Genomic DNA, 16,954 nt, shown 5'->3' with positions numbered 1-16,954 from the left:
TGCACACACCCCGCGCATACATGACTGCGCACACATATGTACATACATGTCCACACACACACCGCCCCCCAGGCCCGCCCCTTACCGGGGGCGCGTCCCCTTTAAGGCTGGCCCCGCCCCCGGCCGCGCTCGCCCCTCCCGCAGGCGCTGGCGGCCGCTCGCTCCGAGGCCGCGGCGCTCGCCATGGCCGCTCCCCCGCCGCCGCCGCCGCCCCGCGCCCGCCGCCCCCCGCCGCCGCCGCCGCTTCCCGCCGCCGTCCCGCTGCTCGTCCTGCTCCTGGCCGGGGCGCTCGGCGGGGCCCGCAGTGAGTGGCGGCGCCGGGCCCGGCCCGTACCGGGCACAACATGGCGGCGCGCCGCCCCGCCCCCGCCCGGCGCCGTGAGGGGAACCGGGGGGGGATCGTGAGGGGAGGCGGGGGGCGAGGGGAGGGGCCGGGCGAGGAGGGGGGGGTGAGGTGGGGGGGGTCCCCGGGGGTGTGGGCCGGGCCGTGAGGGGTTGGGTTGGGGGGCAGGAGGAATCGGGGTGATCCATGGCGGGGTCTGGGGGTGTCAAGGCCCCGGTGTGGGGCTGGGTCCCGGGGGGGTGAAGGGGACCCATGCGGTGTCTCGGAGGGGGGGGACACCCCCTTCGTGTGTGCTGGTGCCGCGGAGCCAGCCCCTCGCCTTGGCTTTGGCTGGGAAGAGCCGGTGTGTCCTGAGGGGATAACGATGGGAAATGGGATTTGGGGGCTCTGGGGAAGAACTGGGGGGGTCTGTGTGTGTTGGGGGGGCTGGGCCCCTCGGTGGGTTGTGCGGCGCCGGGGGGGGCACAGGGGAAGGGGCACCACGTTGTTGTTGAGGCCTCAGGGGGTTGTGGCTTCATCCCATGAGGCTGGGGGGAGCTCGGTGCTGTCTGTGCTTGATATGGAAGCTCTCGGGATCTGCGGGTTTCTGGTTGGGGTTCCTTAAAACAGGAATATTGGGTTATAACAACTGTAAATGTTTGTTTGGGGGGAGGTGAATGAGGAAAACTCTTTGTGTTTGGGTTGGTTGGTCTGTGGCGATCCTTTCCCTTCACCTGATGGGGATGCCGGGTGTCAGCTCCATGGTTATGGGCAGGCAGCCCCTTTTCCGCAGGGATCTCTGAGCATCTCTTGGTGGGGACAGAGGATGGGCTGGCGGCATCCTCGGCTTCACGCAGCCCATGGCTCTGTGGCTATCGGGGGCGATCTCTGCTTGTGTAACGCAGGGACCTGTTCCAACAGGAGCTGAAACGTTTGTTCTCCTCCCCAATCCTCTCACCCTTCATGTTGTGTGTTCCCAACCGACTGCTAATAACTTTATGGGTGCAGATCAGGACTTGTCAGCAGCAGAAAATGGCTTTAAACCCCACTAGGGCTGGAGGTTAGGGGTGGATTTGGGAGTCCTGTTGAATGTGGGAGTACAGATGTGCTTTAGAGAAGAGCGGCTTTGCTTTAACCTGAAGGAAAAGCCAGCCTGAGGACGGTGTTCCAGCTTCGGTGTGCTCAATGGCACCGAGGCTCATCACACGTTTATATACAGCTGGTGTTTATGCCAAAGAAAAAGAAACAGGAAAGGGCCCGTTGACTGTGTGCATCTCCTGGAAGCTCTTAGTGCTTTGATATTGGGCTCCTAGGACTGCTTATTGTTTCCGCTCCGCGTGTGCTGGAGCTTGGTGCTGTGGCTGGAAGGTGGGAGCTCCGCCTGCTTTCAGGATGGCCGGGAATGGGGGCTCTAAACCTGGGAAGTGGTTGCTGCTGGAGCAGCCATGATGCTGCTGGCTGTGTGAGGGGCTGCCCTCGCTGTTGCAATGATCTCAACAGAGCAGGGGAGCTTGGAAAACCATCCTGATTCCTGCAGTGCTTGGGAGCCGCGAAGCTCTGTGTGCAGCAGTAAACAGGGGAGAAACCGGCCCCCCATGCTCCTGCCTTTAGAAAAGGGGGAGAGGTGCCTCTGCAGTGATAGTTCCAGGGTGGTTGTAGGTTGGCTTTGTTTGCTTGCTTGAAAGAGAGCAAAGGAACACCGTGGGGAGCAACCTTGGGCCAGCAGTTTTGATGAGTAACACGTCCTTAAAGCCTTTACCCCCTTCAATCAGGCAAACTCCGTGTGGGCCATAAGTCCCATCTTACAGCTTTCCAAGGAAGGCTTCTCTGACTGGAAATGGAAAGCAGTGTCCAAGAAGCATTCTTGAACTCCCCCAGCTCCTTGGCCAGACAGCTCCGGGTTTGCCGGTGGTGGATGCTCCGGAAACGGCTCTTGCGAAAGGGGCGAAGTGAAACGTCAGTTCTCGGAGCAGCAAAGTTCACTGGGTGGTGACAGTGGAAATGTGCTCAGCACCAGCAGGTCCCAGCAGCCCCAGGAGGAGCTGCTCCTCTCGAGCTTCCCTGGTGTTACAGGGCTGAAACATTGGTGCTGAGCTCTGGAGCCAGGCCGTGGGCTGGGAGCGCTCTTTTGTCCTCTCCGGTTAAGCCATTGGCTTTCCAGCCTCCCTTTTCATGGATCCTGGACCTGGATTTACTTCTTTTCTCACCAGAAAAGCCCCTTAACCAAAGGCTTGCTGCTTAGAAGTGACCTGTGGACTGCTGGTGTTGGAATGTAGGCTGCACATGAAACAACTTGGTATTTAGGCTCTGAAAAAGCCAGTGTCCTCAGAATACAGCTTTGGGGTTAAGCCTCGAGAGCTTAGATAGTGACCTGTGTGGTTCACAGGTCTTCTCCACAGTCATGGGATGGGATGGGATGGGATGGGGTAGGATGGGATGGGTGGCTTTTAAACTGGTTTCCTAACAAGTTAAAACACAAAAGAGGTGCCAGGACAGGGCCTGGAGAGGGGGTTTGGAGCTGTGTGTCTCCACAAGAGCAGCAGCAGCAGCAATGTCAAGGCCTTCTTCTCATTAACCTCTTCATGAGGAGCCTCCTGTCAATTCACTTCTTTAAAAGTCACGTAGGAGCTTTTTCCTTTTGTGTTCCTTGCGTAGATGCAGGGAAAGTTCTTCACTTTCAAGGTGAAAGCACGTTCTTCCTGCCTTGTTTTCCATTCAGGCTATGTTTTCTAGTCAGCCATGGCAGGTTCAGCCTGTGCCAGGGGACTGCAGCCAGCTTGAAGAAGTTGGGACTCTTGTTTCCAACTTGAAATATCCCTGGTATAATTTTTAGTTCCTGGATGACTTGCATGGAAGTGCTTTTTTCATAGGACTTTGTAGCTAATTTTAACTCTCTTTCATTTAGCAGCAGGGCAGGAGTTCTCAGAAGCACGAGCAAGGAGCGAAAGAGATGTTGAGATCCAAAAGGAGGAGGAGAAGATGGTTGGGGCAGCAAGATGTAGGAAAGATACTTGAGGTGATGGTGCTGTGACTACAGAAGGGCAAATCAGTTCTCAGCAGCTCCTTTGTCAGGAAATAGGGGCACTGTGAGCATCCAGAGCTGGCCTTGCACTTGATTTTGGAGCTGGCGAGTGTAGGTGAGCTGGCTCTGGGGCTTGGCGAAGATGCTGGTGGGCCACAGGAGGGGTCATATCCTAGGGAGGGATGGAGGGATCCCAACTGCAGAATTGAGGTGAATCTAATGGACAGTAAATCCGTGGTTTGAAAGGCTTCCTCAGGCTCTTTGAGTGTCTCATCCCTGCCTTGGAGACTGAAGGTTGTTCTCTTGAAGCCCTGCTCTTGGGGTGGTCCAGTTGAGGAGGAGCACAAAGAGGCTCCTGGAACAGAGCTCTGCTACTTCACCACAAGGGAATGGATTCTGTTCCTAACCTGCTCTTGGGCAAACCACTCTGTGATAAAGGTTATTCTTCTTTTCTTTCTTCCAGCACAGCATATAGCAAAACACTGAAAGGGATTCCTTTCTTCCAAGCGTGTTTACACACGTCTCTCTTCATTAGAGCATCTAAAGAAGCGGCAGAGGTACAAACCCAGTTGTTTTCCATGTCTCTTGCTGCAGCATTAAACCATCACGGCCAGGCTGGGGCTCATTAAGTTGGGTGCAGCTCCTGGTCCAGAGTCAGGGAATCATTGTTCTTCCAGCCTCAATTCAAACTTGGAAAAGAACAGCAGCTTCCAAGCCTGCAAAACTCTTTATCTGGTAAATATGGGGGTGGTTATTGGCAGTTTTACCACTGATCATCCTCAGGTTATTTATCTGAACACATCTCCAGCAGGTAGCATTTAGCCCTGAGCAAATGGCATCTTGCAGAGCACAGCTTCAGGAGCACTGGAAGATGGATTCCAAAAGATGGTTAACACCATTCCATTGCATTTTGCGGTGGAACTTTCCCCTGCCTGGCTGCAGAGACATCTTGACACACACAATCCTGGGCGAGAAGAGAGCTGTGCAAAATGAGCTCAGAGAGATGCTGGGGAGAGAAAAGGAATGTTCTTTGACTGTCAGAGCTTCATGTTTGAGTCTCCCTGGAGCCCAGAACTCTAATCCACAGCCCCCACCTGCTTGTTTGGAGGCATTTTGGGAATACAGGTTACTTTTAATGGGGAGAAAAAGGGCTTCACTGCTTTTCTTCTCTGCTGGAGCTAATGCAAAGGGACATCAATCCTCTGTGACAGTCAACTGCACGAGGGAGGCTGGAGCTGGGCTTCAGCTTCTACCCAAGGCTCTGACCGTCTTTGCTGACTCTGAGGAGCAGCCTGGAGGTCACGGCCAGGAACCCAGCCCTGGGTGCCTCAGGGGAGCAGCTCCTGGGCCCAGCACCGAGCCTGGGCTGTCTTGTGGAGGATCAGGCAGAGCTTTTGTCTTGTGGCAATGCCAACCAACCATTCCAGTTGTCAGGAGGAGGGGGGAGGACTAGCCCTGGGCTGGCTCAGTGCTGTGCTTGATGTCACCTACCTGCTTGCTGTCACCTGCCTGGGATTGAATCGCAGCGAGGCTTTGCCTCAATATAAACCCCAACCTGATCCGGCTCCTGAGTGAGAACAAAGCTTTCCTTCTGAGGAGCTGCAGCTTAATGTTAGGCTTGTTTAAACAGCTTCTTTAAAGGGTTGGGTTTGTCTCTGAGCAGATAGAGCAGGCTCTGCTGCCAGCTTGTGCAGCACCTTCCCTGCAGACTCATCCCCGGGCGTTCCGAGAGGGGAGCTCGCTGCCTGAACTGCTCTTTTGTTTCCCTTTGCCCCATCTATTTTCTTCAGCCCAGTCAGTTGCTTTTATTAAGTAGATTATATGTTTTGCTCGACAGGAGCTTTTCTTCCCCAATAGAAAGAATGCTGTTGGCATGAAAACCACTTTGATTCACTCCCTGTGTCCTTTTGCTTCACCCAGGCTGCTCCCGGCTGCTCTCGGGAGCACCCAAGAGGTGCTTGATGGGGGGCTCTGTGTATGTGTCCATCCTCTGACCCCCAAATCTCGTGGGAAACAACAGTTGCTTTGTCCTGTTCCTGATATAAGAAGAACTTTTCCCTTTTGGTTAATCAGACTTGAAATGCTGGAATCCTCCTCGCTGCTGGGAGCAGGGCCCTTCTCCTGCAGCACTGCAGGCAGTGGTAGGTGATGCTTAGGGAGGATATGGCTGCAGTGATGGTAGGTGTAGATCCTGGGCTTTTTCATCAGACAGAGCTTTTATTTCTCCCCTTCCCCTGGGGGGTTTGGAGGTGCAACCTAAGGATTGCTGTTAATAAAGGCTGTCTCAAAGGGGGACCATCCCCACGAGGTGAAGCGAGGCCGTAGCCCTCCTTAGCAGGAAACTTCTACTTTCTGCTCAGATAAGGATCTTCTCACTGTGTCCCTGTGCAGTGGGGCTCTGGTGTCATCCCTCGCAGGTAAACTGGTTGCTTTAAGCTAGCAATGGAACTGAGCAGCTAAAACCAGCTCCTCTGCTTCCCCTCCCAGAGCGATGCTTCGGTTCAGGCCAGATCCTTCAAGAAGAACTTTACAAAACCAGTTTTATTGGTGCCTTGAAGTGTTTTGTTTACTTCTGGGAGGAAAAGTGCCACAGCCTAAATCTTGGCTTTGAGACCTTAGAAATGAGTCGAACAGGAACAAAGTGGAATTTTACTGGCTCCAAATCAAGTAGAAAAGAGCCGAAATGGTGAAGTGTGTGTGGTTTAAATACCTTTAATTTGTACCTTGAGTTTTTGAGAAAGGAATAAAGGAGATGCTTTAAAACACACTTTTAAGTACACTTGAAGGTAGGAATGTGCCCTGGCTGCTCTTTCCTATCTCCTGTTTTCATATCATCTCCATTATAACCAACCTTTGTTCCCCCAAGTGCGCGGAGGAATTGTCTTTTCAGTGCTCTGCTGGCCACTGGCAACACTTGGAGCTCTTTGTGAGGCCAACATGAGTGGGCTGCTTTTTCCTTGCATTGTAAAGATTCCCCTTAAAAGCTGCAGAATGCATGGGCACAGTGCTCTCAGCCCTTCTCCATACAGTTCAGCCTCAGGGTCTTTCCTGTTCCATGTCCCTTTTCCTTGGCCTGTGCTAAGCACATAATAAGCAGCTACATTTGCTCATGTTGCTTTTTCAAGCAGCTCTTCTGGATCTTACTGGCTCTTTCCTGCCCTTTTCAATGTGGTGGTTCCAAACTTGCCAACATCTGCATTTAGCCTGTGGGAAATGCTGCAGAGCCCACCTTGGGGCTGTTCAGCAGCTCCCAACACCACCTAGGAAATGAAGAGCACAGTGGCCTTAAGTGAGGAGTAATGCCATTAGCCTGCCTGATGTCCCTGGGACACTGGTGATAAGGGCTAATGGGCGTCTTCCTCTTAACCCAGCCCTGCACTTGCTCAGGACCTGCTTGTTTCTCCTCAAGCTCAAGGTGCCCCCAGCACCAAGAGGGTCCCCACAGACATAGAGGATGTAGCTGTTGGACAGGGCAGAGCTCACTGTGGGGCTTGGGATCTTCTTAAACCACTTCTTCAAGCTCTGTGTACCTGAAAGGCCGTTTCTGCAGTGGGCGAGTGATGTTCCTGAATCCCTGCGGGAAGGCTGAGAGCTCTGATGAAAGCAGGAGAAAACCCTGCAAGCAAGCCCCACCCTGCTCCTTGACACTGCCGTGTTCCCTCTTTGTTCCCAAGGCTTGGGATTTGCTTACAGTGTTCCAGCTTGGGAATAGCAGAGTGACAGCTGGGAGGTGGCAAAATGTGGGAATCTGCCTCGGAGTTTCTCTTTACCCAAAGAATCTTCCTGGAGAGCAGGCAAAAAGCCAGGAATTCATTTGACCCAAGGTAGTGTCTGGGATCAGGAAAGCAGTTACTAAATAAGTGACTGAGCTGGCTGGGTGCAGCATGCTTGGCTTGTGGAGTTGGTTTGAATTGGGGTTGGTTTGCATCTGCCAAATGCTTGTTGTCTCCTATGAGCTGGGGTGGTCGTTGCTCAGGAAGCCCTCATGGGCAGCTCCTCTCTGGTGGAGCTGAGTTGGGTGAAATCAAGTCTGTCAGGTTGAGTAATGGTTGTTTTGAGTGTGAGTTCGGAGCCTGGGTTGGGTTGGGAGTGGAGCTCTCAAATCTAGCCTAGATTGCAGGGGTGACTTGGGGCATCGCTGCTTGTGGTTGCAACAGGGTCAGGCAGAAGGGCTGTCTGGACAGTCAGCTGCTTCCACGTGTGCTGGCCTTCACTTGGGTTCTTGCAGGGCTGAAACACTGAGTCTGGCTCGTTCTGTTCCAGTTCTCCCTGAGCCTAAAACAGGCCAATTCCATCTGAAATGGGAAAGAGAAAGAAGAAAGTTTTCTCTCGGAGCGTTTTCTCTCCAGTGGGTTTTAAGCTGTTGCTTTTCCTTTGGGTGCTGCAGCTCTGACATGTCTCTGCTCCGACTGCAAGCAAGCAAACTCCACGTGTGAAACGGATGGTGCCTGCATGGTTTCAGTCTTCAACCTAGATGGTGTCAAACACCACGTCCGGACCTGCATTCCCGAGGCAAAACTGATTCCTGCCGGGAAGCCCTTCTATTGTCTGAGCTCGGAAGATCTGCGTAACACTCACTGCTGCTACTCGGATTTCTGCAACAAAATTGATCTGATGGTTCCCAGTGGTAAGTAGGGAGCTGAAGAAATGGATGTGGGAGTAAGGAGTTCTTGGCCCTGTTTTCACTTCTGCCCTTAGGATGGAGCATTAGTTTTATTTCCATTGTGTTATTTCCACTTTAGGGATCAAACTGCTTCAAATTAAAACATGAAGTTGCTTGAACTCCCCCAGTGGCTGACAAAGTGTCACCGCACGGTGAGGTTGGGCTTTAGGGGAGGAGAAGCTTCCAAAGTTCACTGCACTCTGTAGCTCCAGGTTCTCTCAGCTGACCAGCCCTGCTGCTGCTTTCCTCCCAGGCCTCCAGGAGCAGCAGCACCACATTCATCTCCAGTTAAATACATGCGTGATGCTTCGTGCCTGCAGCGGCCTGAGGCCTCTGCGTGGTCCCTGGGCATGGCTCAGATCCCATTCCTGCCTCATTGCACTCAAATCTGCTGCCTTTTATCAGCTAGAGTTGCTTTCCTTCTTCCAGGCCTGCACATCTTGTCAGTGCTGAAGTATGGGAATGCTGCAGCAGGTTCAGAGTGAGGTGTGTGGGATGGAGGGGTGCCCGGCTTCTGAATACACAAAGAGGAAGCAGCTTTGCCTTTGAAGGGAGGGTGTGGGAAATGTCTGCTGCTTTCTCACTCCTGGGGCAGAGAGGGCACGTGGTACTTCCTCATACCTCCTTACTCTCCGTTTTGGGCTGGTATTTAGTGGGTCATATGGAGACTGTGGTATGTGTCCTCCTTGGGTTCAGTGGGGAAGTCTTTTCCGGTCTCAAAAAGACAAGTAATTGTTGTCCTCAGGTCCAGGTATTTGCTGGTTGTGACAGGGGGAAGGGGAAAGAGGGAGAAATGAGTCCTTATTGACTAGTTGCTTTTTCTCCCACTTGGAGAGCTCAAGGGGAAGGTAAAATACAGGCTGTTGGAGCAAATCCAGCCAGGAATGGGCTCCTGTCCTCTGCTAAATAGCCAATAATCCCGCATGCCACCATCTCTAAAAGTATCTTCTCCTCCCTTTCCTCCCAAGGACACCTGAAAGACAATGAACCTCCATCAAGCTGGGGTCCTGTGGAGCTGGTGGCAGTGATTGCTGGACCTGTCTTCCTGGTGTTTGTTGTCATGATCATCGTGGTCTTTGTTTTTCACCACCACCAACGAGTCTATCACAATCGGCAGCGGCTGGACATGGAAGACCCCTCTTGTGAAATGTGCCTTTCGAAGGACAAGACCTTGCAAGATCTAGTCTACGATCTCTCCACCTCTGGCTCTGGCTCAGGTATGAAGATATGACTGGAAATGATGAATGAGAACTTGTCCTGGGCTGGAGAAGTCTATCCTGGGCTCCTGGTTGCCTCAGCTTTGCCTGGCTGTGAGGCTCTTGCCTCATCACCCTACTGAGGTTGCTTTGGCATGAGTAATATGAGGGCGTGTTTGAAGTAGATGCTGTCAGTGCTCAGTGCTTCGGCCAGGTCAGAGCAGTAGTTCAGCTCCTCCTTAACTGCTGCTGTGTTGCTGCAACGGGCTCTCCTTCCTCCAATCCCTTTTCCATAGGTTTGCCCCTGTTTGTCCAACGCACCGTGGCCCGGACCATAGTCCTGCAGGAGATCATTGGCAAAGGCCGCTTCGGGGAGGTGTGGAGAGGCCGGTGGCGTGGAGGGGATGTGGCTGTGAAGATCTTCTCCTCTCGGGAGGAGCGTTCCTGGTTTCGGGAAGCAGAAATATATCAAACTGTGATGCTGCGTCATGAGAACATCCTGGGATTCATTGCTGCGGATAACAAAGGTAAAAAGGGGCCTGAGAGCAAAGACTTCCCCCACGGGCAGGCTGCTCATGGAAGGTGCATCTCTTCGCTTGGATTTACAGTGAAATGGTTCAAGGATTCAACCAAATAGCTGTATATTTGAATGTTCTGTGCTAAGAGATGGAAAACTGCTGCTGGTGAGCGTTGTGATGGGCCTCGAGCTGCACTTCAAGTCCTGTTTGGCCTTAAAGTTCTTTACTGCCTGGGTTGGCTGTTGGGCTGCAGCCTTACCCTTATCTCTGTCCCAAAAAGCAGAATGCTCCATGGTTGTGTGCTGAGCACAGTCTCTTTCCTGCTGCAGATAATGGAACATGGACTCAACTGTGGCTCGTCTCCGACTACCACGAGCACGGATCCCTCTTTGACTACCTGAACCGCTACACAGTGACCATCGAGGGCATGATCAAGCTCGCCCTGTCTGCTGCTAGTGGGCTGGCCCATCTGCACATGGAGATTGTGGGCACGCAGGGTAAGAGCCTGAAAAGGTGCTGGGGACTCTTAAAGGGAGAATAAAGCAGAACTGGGGAGGGGGACTAATGTGCTGCACAGAGAACGCTGCCTGAGTCAGCCTGCATTCGTCTGGTCAGTATTGAGCAGGAATGGACTGATGGCTTTGGCTGGCTGCAAAGTGGGGTAGCATTTCACCTCCCCATCCTAACATTAGTGCTGCCTGGCAGCAGGGCAGCAGCAGAATTCCCGACTCCTTCCAGCCACATCAGCGTGGCTGATGCCTGGGAGGATGGAGTTGATGTCCCTCTTGAGGCTTCTGGGTGCTACTGCATCAGCAGTGCCTGCGAAGCCTTTGGCACCGCAGCGTGGCAGCTCTGCTCTGCTCCGAACAGGAAGATGTGTTGCAACACTGAGAGTTTAACTAACGCCCTGAAATCCGGTTCTGTCTCTGCACCACGTTTCACCAGACCTTGACCCCTGCTACTTTCTATTTTGCTCTCTTAGGAAAGCCTGGGATTGCTCACAGAGACCTGAAATCGAAGAACATCTTGGTGAAGAAGAATGGCACGTGTGCCATCGCTGACCTCGGCCTGGCTGTCCGGCACGATTCCGTTACGGATACCATTGATATTGCACCAAACCAAAGGGTTGGAACCAAACGGTAGGAGAATGGTTTCGTGTTCAAAGGTGTCAGAGTGCACCCAGCAAGCTGCAGAGCTGCTGCTTGAGCATCCCAGGCTTAAGCCGAGGGATCTCACAGAGTGTCGGATTGATGCTGAGGGGATGTCAGCGCCTTCGTCTCCAGGTGCCATCAAGCTGAGAGGTGTTAGGCCAGCTACAGAAACCCCACACCAGGGAGCTAAAGCAATACTTGACAACAAGCTTGGCATTCTCAAGAGCCTTTTGTCTGGAGCGTGATGTGCTTTTGGATGTTTTTAGCTCTTTCCCAACTTGCTGTTGTTGTTTTGTTCACTCTGTTAGACCATGGGGCCCAGTTCTGTTCTGATTAAGGCCATTGCAGAGCAGGAGTTTGGCTGCTGGGAAGTGCTTTGTGGGGCAAACTTGCCATTTACTATCTTGCAGAGAATCTCAGAGTGACGCTGCTGTCCCTTTCCTGTTCTGCAGGTACATGGCACCCGAAGTCTTGGATGAAACCATTAACATGAAGCATTTCGACTCATTTAAATGTGCCGATATCTACGCCTTGGGCTTGGTCTACTGGGAGATTGCTCGAAGGTGCAACGCAGGAGGTAACACCCTTCATGTCCCCATGCCATCAGCTCAGCTTGCTCCTGGCTCTCCCAGCCTTGGTGTTGCTGTTGACAGGGTGTTTGAGGGTCCCTGCAGAACAGGGCTGCAGGGAGATACGTCACCACTGAGGGAGTTAAGTGCCCCACGAGTGCTGTTAGAAGAGGCCTGTGAGGGTTAATGCTCTACCTGGTTGCTGCTCTTCCTTTGGATGGATGAAGAAGTGGCGGTGCCCGTTTGGGGGGTGACTTTCTTCCCCTGAACCAGTATAACTGGATGTGTTGGCACGTCCAGGGGCAGGCAGGACACTGTGCTGCATGTGGCAGAGCTGCTGCCCTCAGCCCCGGTGCTGGCGGTGGTGATCCCAACGCTCTGACTCTCTTCTCGTTTGGGGCAGCTGCATTTTATTTCCCTGCATTTTTCTTGTAAACTCAAATCCCAGAGTCTTCATTTCTCTCGGAAATAACTGCAAAGCGTTGACGCATCCCAGCAGTGAGTCATGTAGAACAACCCAGTGCTGGTCTGCCTCCAGTGAGGCTGTGCTGCTGAGCCCTTCTCCCAGGCGTTGCGTTTCCCCTTCTCTGCCCTTCAGGTATCCACGAAGAGTATCAGCTTCCCTACTACGACCTTGTGCCCTCTGATCCGTCTATTGAGGAGATGCGGAAGGTCGTCTGTGATCAGAAGTTACGGCCCAATATCCCAAACTGGTGGCAAAGCTACGAGGTAAGGGCTGCTTCCATCTTCACGTCCCCTTCACCTCCAGAAGGAGGTAGGAATAGGTGAAGCTCCAGTTTTAGGAGGCTGTATCAGTGTCCAGCCATGCAGCAGCAGCCTGGCAGTGGTTTGGGCTTTGGAGGGAGGAGAAGCCCTGCCATCTGCCCTTGTTTCTTGCCTAGGCACTACGGGTGATGGGCAAGATGATGCGAGAGTGCTGGTACGCCAACGGAGCGGCGCGACTCACCGCCCTCCGCATCAAGAAGACCCTCTCCCAGCTCAGTGTGCAGGAAGATGTGAAGATCTAGGCTCTGAGCCCCAGCAGGAGGAAACTGCACAAAGCTGCCATGCTAGAGTAGACGTGCGATGGAGGCCTACCTCGTGTTTCTGCCCAATCTACTGCTACCAACCAGACAGCATGACTCCAGGCTGCTAGGTGGGGTGACGGAGCCTATGGCATTGCTCTTTTCCCTGCTTGGGTATGAAACAATCTGAAACCTTTTATGATCACCTCCTGACAGCGTGAAGACTTCTTGGAGAGGGATTTAGCCTGAGGGATCTCAGCTGTGATCAGAACTCTTGTTTCTTTAATGGAAATCCCTGTAAAGTTCACCCATGGGCCAGGATTGAGGCCGGGTGCTGGGAGTGGGAAGGGAAAGGGAAGGTTTCCTTGGTCGTGCTCGGAGGACGTTTTCCAGGGACTGGCACGTTTAATGCAGCAAAAGCAAAACTAATGGTGCTCCCTTCTGAGAGGCTGAGCCTGAACAGTTGATCAGCTTCATGAAACTCCTTTCCCTCCTTTGTCTTCAGCTTGACAAACTCCAAGGCAAGAAGAGCGACGTGTCTGCATGCACAGCGCGTCCCCTCTGCTGCTCAGCTCCTCCTGTAGACGTGCAGTGTCTGCCCGTAGGGTGGCTCATCTCTGTCCGTGCTTCCTGTGCATGTGCAACTCTCTCTTGAGTGTCCTTTCCTTGAGCTGTGCGCTGGTGCTCTCCTTGTTGAGTCGTGAGCATTGTCTGGCTTGGACAGGCTGCTTAGAACCAGCCCCGCTGGGTGCTGGGGCCCTGCTGCCCGGGCTGCAGGTTGTCTCACTGCCACCCCCTCCCTTTTTTAAGACAAAACACATGAGGAACAGACTTTGCTCCTGGAATCCAGGGGGGTTTTTTGTCTTGAGCCCCTGGGGTTTGTAATTCAGGGTGGAAAGAGAGACCTGGGGAAGGGAAAGAGGTGCCACGGAGCCGCGCTGCGTGCTGGGGATGGAGAAGGGGCGACACAGGAGACTGAGTGCCCCATCCAGACGCGGGGGCCAGGAGTGCTCTGCTCCTCCTGTGGCACACTCAGGAGCTGACACTGGGCTGTGGGGCTGGAAACCAATGTCCATCTTTTTACTATCCACATATAAATAGCTCATAACCTGGAAGTGGCTGTGTATAACATGGGGGGGGGATCTGCATGACTTTTCCTTTGACGAAATGCTGAATCAGGGTCAGTTTAGGGATGGGTGACTGTTGGCTGCAGCAGGACCTGGCAGGAAGGGGAGGTTGGTGTGCTGAGGGCTGGTTAAAGGTAGCCTGGGCAGTGCTGGCGTGTTGGTGTTAGGTCAGTCTCTGCAGTGTCTATCTCTGAAGCCATAACTTTTAACTGGAGTGGGTTTGATTCTTATTTTTTATTATTATGATGATTATGATGATGATTATTTTCTGGGAGGGTCTGGATTTTAACTTTTTTGACTATTGCTAATTCTTTCTAAGAGAAGAAACCCCCAAATCTCTCCTTGTTACCTCTTGTTTGTAAAGAAATCACTGCAAAAACCCAGAAAAAAAGAGAAGAAACCAAATGCACACAGCTCGATTTACACTGGAACTGCTTCTACTCAGCCCTTGCTCCTGCTCTGTGCTGAGGCTTCATCTCTGCTCCACCCACCCCGGTTCACTCTCTTTGGTTTACTCTCTTCTTGCTGTCTGTGTGTCTGTCTGTGTGTCCATCCTCCCCCAGGCTCCCTGTCTTGTCTGTGACTTGGTGTGAAGTGAGGAGTTTGGGGGTTTTACATCGTGTTTGGAGCCGTTGTGCATCCTCCCGGGGCGGGGTTGCTGCTCAGGAGGCCTTGGAACAGTGTGGAAGGGCTGTGCTGAGGTTTGGAGCAGTTGGAGGCTCCGTGTTGAGGTTTGGAGCAGTTGGAGGGTCCGTGTTGAGGTTTAGAGCAGTTGGAGGGTCCCTGTTGTGAACATGCAGCTCCCTCCCCTGTGACTGTCTCAGTCAGAGCTGAACGTGTGTCTCCCTTAACCAACCCCATCTGCATGTAGAAACCGAGGTGGTGGCACTTTACAGAGCCCCTAAAGACTCTCCAGCTGCTGCACCAGGGCCCTGGGGAGGAAGAGGAGGAGGAGGAGGTCGTAGTGACTGTGAACTGCCATAGGAAAGCCCATGGTGCCGGTAGGTCCATCAGCCACGTGCTGCCCTGTGGGCTCTGTGCCCGAGTGTCCCGTCCCTGCTCCGTGTGCTTCCCAAGGACCAGCTCAGCTCCGTGACTGGCACTGACTCACTCACCCCCATCCAACTGTAGCCACACATGCATCTGCCTCAGCGCTAAACCAAACAGCAGCCGGAGGAGCCCCAAGGGGTCCCCCTGTGAGCAGGATGGCAGGAGGAGCTTTGTGTGTGGAGAGATGCCATCGGGAGAGGCTCCCTGAGGAGCACCCGAGGTGGGAACGCTGATTATGTAGCATTTAAACAGCACTTTCCATGCAAACACGTGCCGGGGAGGTGCAGTGCTGACGGAGCTGACTGGGACCAAGCATAGGAATCACTGCCCGGCTCTGGGATGCGCCAGCTCCAGGCAGTTTAGGACACGGGATGAGGAGGGGAGATGTCGGGTACCACAGGGCAGAGGGCGGCGGGGGGAGGCAGAGGTACGGGTGAACAGGGATACGCTGGCTTCAGAACCCATCTCTTGGTACTTCCCTGCCCCTTTTTGGTTTGGGTTTTGTATATTTTATTAGAAATGGACTGTAAAATAGCCACTTAGACACTTTACCTCTTCAGTATGCAAGTGTAAATACGGTGTAAGATAGGAAATCTTTTGTTTAATATAAACCGAGGCTGTTGATTTCTGCTGTACATGATTAAAAGGTTGTTTTATTCACGTGAGGTGGTGGAGTCTCTCCTGGTTTGCTCCGTGGGGTCCGAGGTGGGGCTGGAATCACCTCCTGGGAATCCCGGGCTATTCCCTCATAAGTGGGGATGCAGCTCCCATCACTCGCAGGGCACTGGGAGCAGGGGGAAGGATGCGGCAGGGTGGGATTCCAGCCCGGGCAGGGATGAGCAGCTGAGACCGGGACTGCCTCTGCAGGGAATGGTGACTGGGGAGCAGGAGGTCCCTAAAACAGCATCAAGGGGGAATAAACCGGTGTCCAACCCATCCTGTGTCCTCGCAGCATTGCCCAGTGCTGCACAAACTGATCCTTCTTCATTGGAGCCTCCCGTCAATGAGTATCTTGGGAACGGATCAAGGGGAAAATCCACCGGGATCTGGGGAAGGGCAACGACTGTTGTAGCCGGGATACGGGAAAGGGGCAGGGAGGCGCCAGCGCTGTCCCCCCGGTACGTAGCTGCTGTCCCCGGTGGCTGGGGCGCGGTGTGGCTCACCCCGCTGCCTCCGCGAGTGGGTGCTGCCGTCCCGTGGCCAAAGCTTGGTACTGCAGGTGAAGGGGGCGCGGTGTGGCGCTGCGTGCCTTTCGCTGCTGCCATCCTGTGGCCAAAGCTCGGTACTGCAGGTGGTGGTGACGGAGAGGCGCGGTCTTGCACCGGGCGCTTCTCGCTGCTGCCGTCCTGTGGACAAAGCTGGGTACTACAGGCGGTGGGGAGGCGCTGTGTGGCGTTCCCTGGAAGAATCACTTTGCAAATCCCCAGATTCATTCAGTAACTCCCGAAGCATCTCAGGGTGTAAAATGATGGGCTTCATTCTCCCGTGTTTCCAGTGCTGAAGCATGTAGCTCATTTGAATTTTTGGATAACTAAGAATAGCTTAGTTATGAGGAATGGTTAAGCGCTACTTTCTCTCTTTTAACTGCACCAGTCGTGGGTTTTCCACCCCTTTCCCCTTGTTGAAGATGGACAGAAAGGTCCAGGCTTCTATTCTTTCCATTCGCTCAAAGGCATCACTGAAATGAAGTAGACTGGGCAGTGTGTGTGCTGCGCATCTCTGACACCTTATCAGAATGATCCTATGCTATGCAATACACCACTCCTGGTTCACACTGCTGGGCCCTCCACACTGTTGCTTTATGCTTAAAAGGCAAATCCAAAGTCAGCTGAGGAATCCTGCACCGTTTGTTCTCTTGGGAAACAAGCAGCTCAAGGCTTGATTTAACGTGATGGTTTGGATTCAATGAATTGTTGTCTTTGTGTGTTACAGATCTATGTTCCTAGTAAGCAGCCTCGGCCTGGGCAAAAAGCTCTAGCAGGAACGGTTTGAACCCTCCCTTTGGCATTCCAGCTGCTCCCACTTCTGCCTGGGATTCAATCCTCAACACGGGGGGATTGTTGTCCTGGGGGGTGGGCTCAGGCCCTGGGGAACGGCGTCAATTCACCCACCAAGATGATGGTACCCAATAGTGCCACCCATGATGGCCCCTGCACTGTCCCGCCTGCACCCCACCCTCACAGCATCATTCCTGTGCCCCCGTGCTGGGGTTAGTGTTGTGTCCCCCCACTCCGGGGTCCTCCCGGTGCATCCCTGCTCAGGACCTGGACCCCTATGGGGCGGTGCCAGAGGCGGGGCTTACAGCATATGG

At 53.5% G+C, this 16,954-nt stretch overlaps 1 protein-coding gene across 5 annotated transcripts; it reads left to right on the top strand.

Annotated features, from left to right (window-relative positions):
* Positions 1-127: 127 nt before the first annotated feature.
* ACVR1B (activin A receptor type 1B) lies at positions 128-15,308 on the top strand. 5 transcript variants are annotated; one of them, XM_030510455.1, is made up of 9 exons: positions 128-304; positions 7,732-7,971; positions 8,976-9,224; positions 9,500-9,730; positions 10,051-10,218; positions 10,704-10,860; positions 11,325-11,449; positions 12,040-12,170; positions 12,344-15,308. In XM_030510455.1, exons 1-9 carry the CDS (start codon positions 184-186, stop codon positions 12,467-12,469), a joined length of 1,548 nt encoding a protein of 515 aa, XP_030366315.1. In that variant the 5' UTR covers positions 128-183; the 3' UTR covers positions 12,470-15,308. The 5 variants fall into 5 exon arrangements, with proteins under 5 accessions (XP_030366315.1, XP_030366318.1, XP_030366319.1 ...); XM_030510458.1 differs by having other exon boundaries at positions 288-304; positions 3,228-7,971; XM_030510459.1 differs by lacking the exon at positions 128-304 and adding an exon at positions 585-3,142 and having other exon boundaries at positions 3,228-7,971.
* The last annotated feature ends 1,646 nt before the right edge of the window (positions 15,309-16,954 follow it).

This window comes from Strigops habroptila, chromosome 23 (assembly GCF_004027225.2).
Source record: "Strigops habroptila isolate Jane chromosome 23, bStrHab1.2.pri, whole genome shotgun sequence".
Taxonomy (NCBI): domain Eukaryota; kingdom Metazoa; phylum Chordata; class Aves; order Psittaciformes; family Psittacidae; genus Strigops; species Strigops habroptila.
This window is presented reverse-complemented; position numbering and strand designations above follow the sequence as displayed.

Coding starts and splice junctions, on each gene's coding strand:
- ACVR1B (XM_030510455.1), top strand. CDS start 184: ATGGCCGCTCCCCCGCCGCCGCCGCCGCCCCGCGCCCGCCGCCCCCCG. Junction 9,731..10,050: donor CATTGCTGCGGATAACAAAG/GTAAAAAGGGGC, acceptor TTCCTGCTGCAG/ATAATGGAACATGGACTCAA. Junction 12,171..12,343: donor ACTGGTGGCAAAGCTACGAG/GTAAGGGCTGCT, acceptor TTTCTTGCCTAG/GCACTACGGGTGATGGGCAA.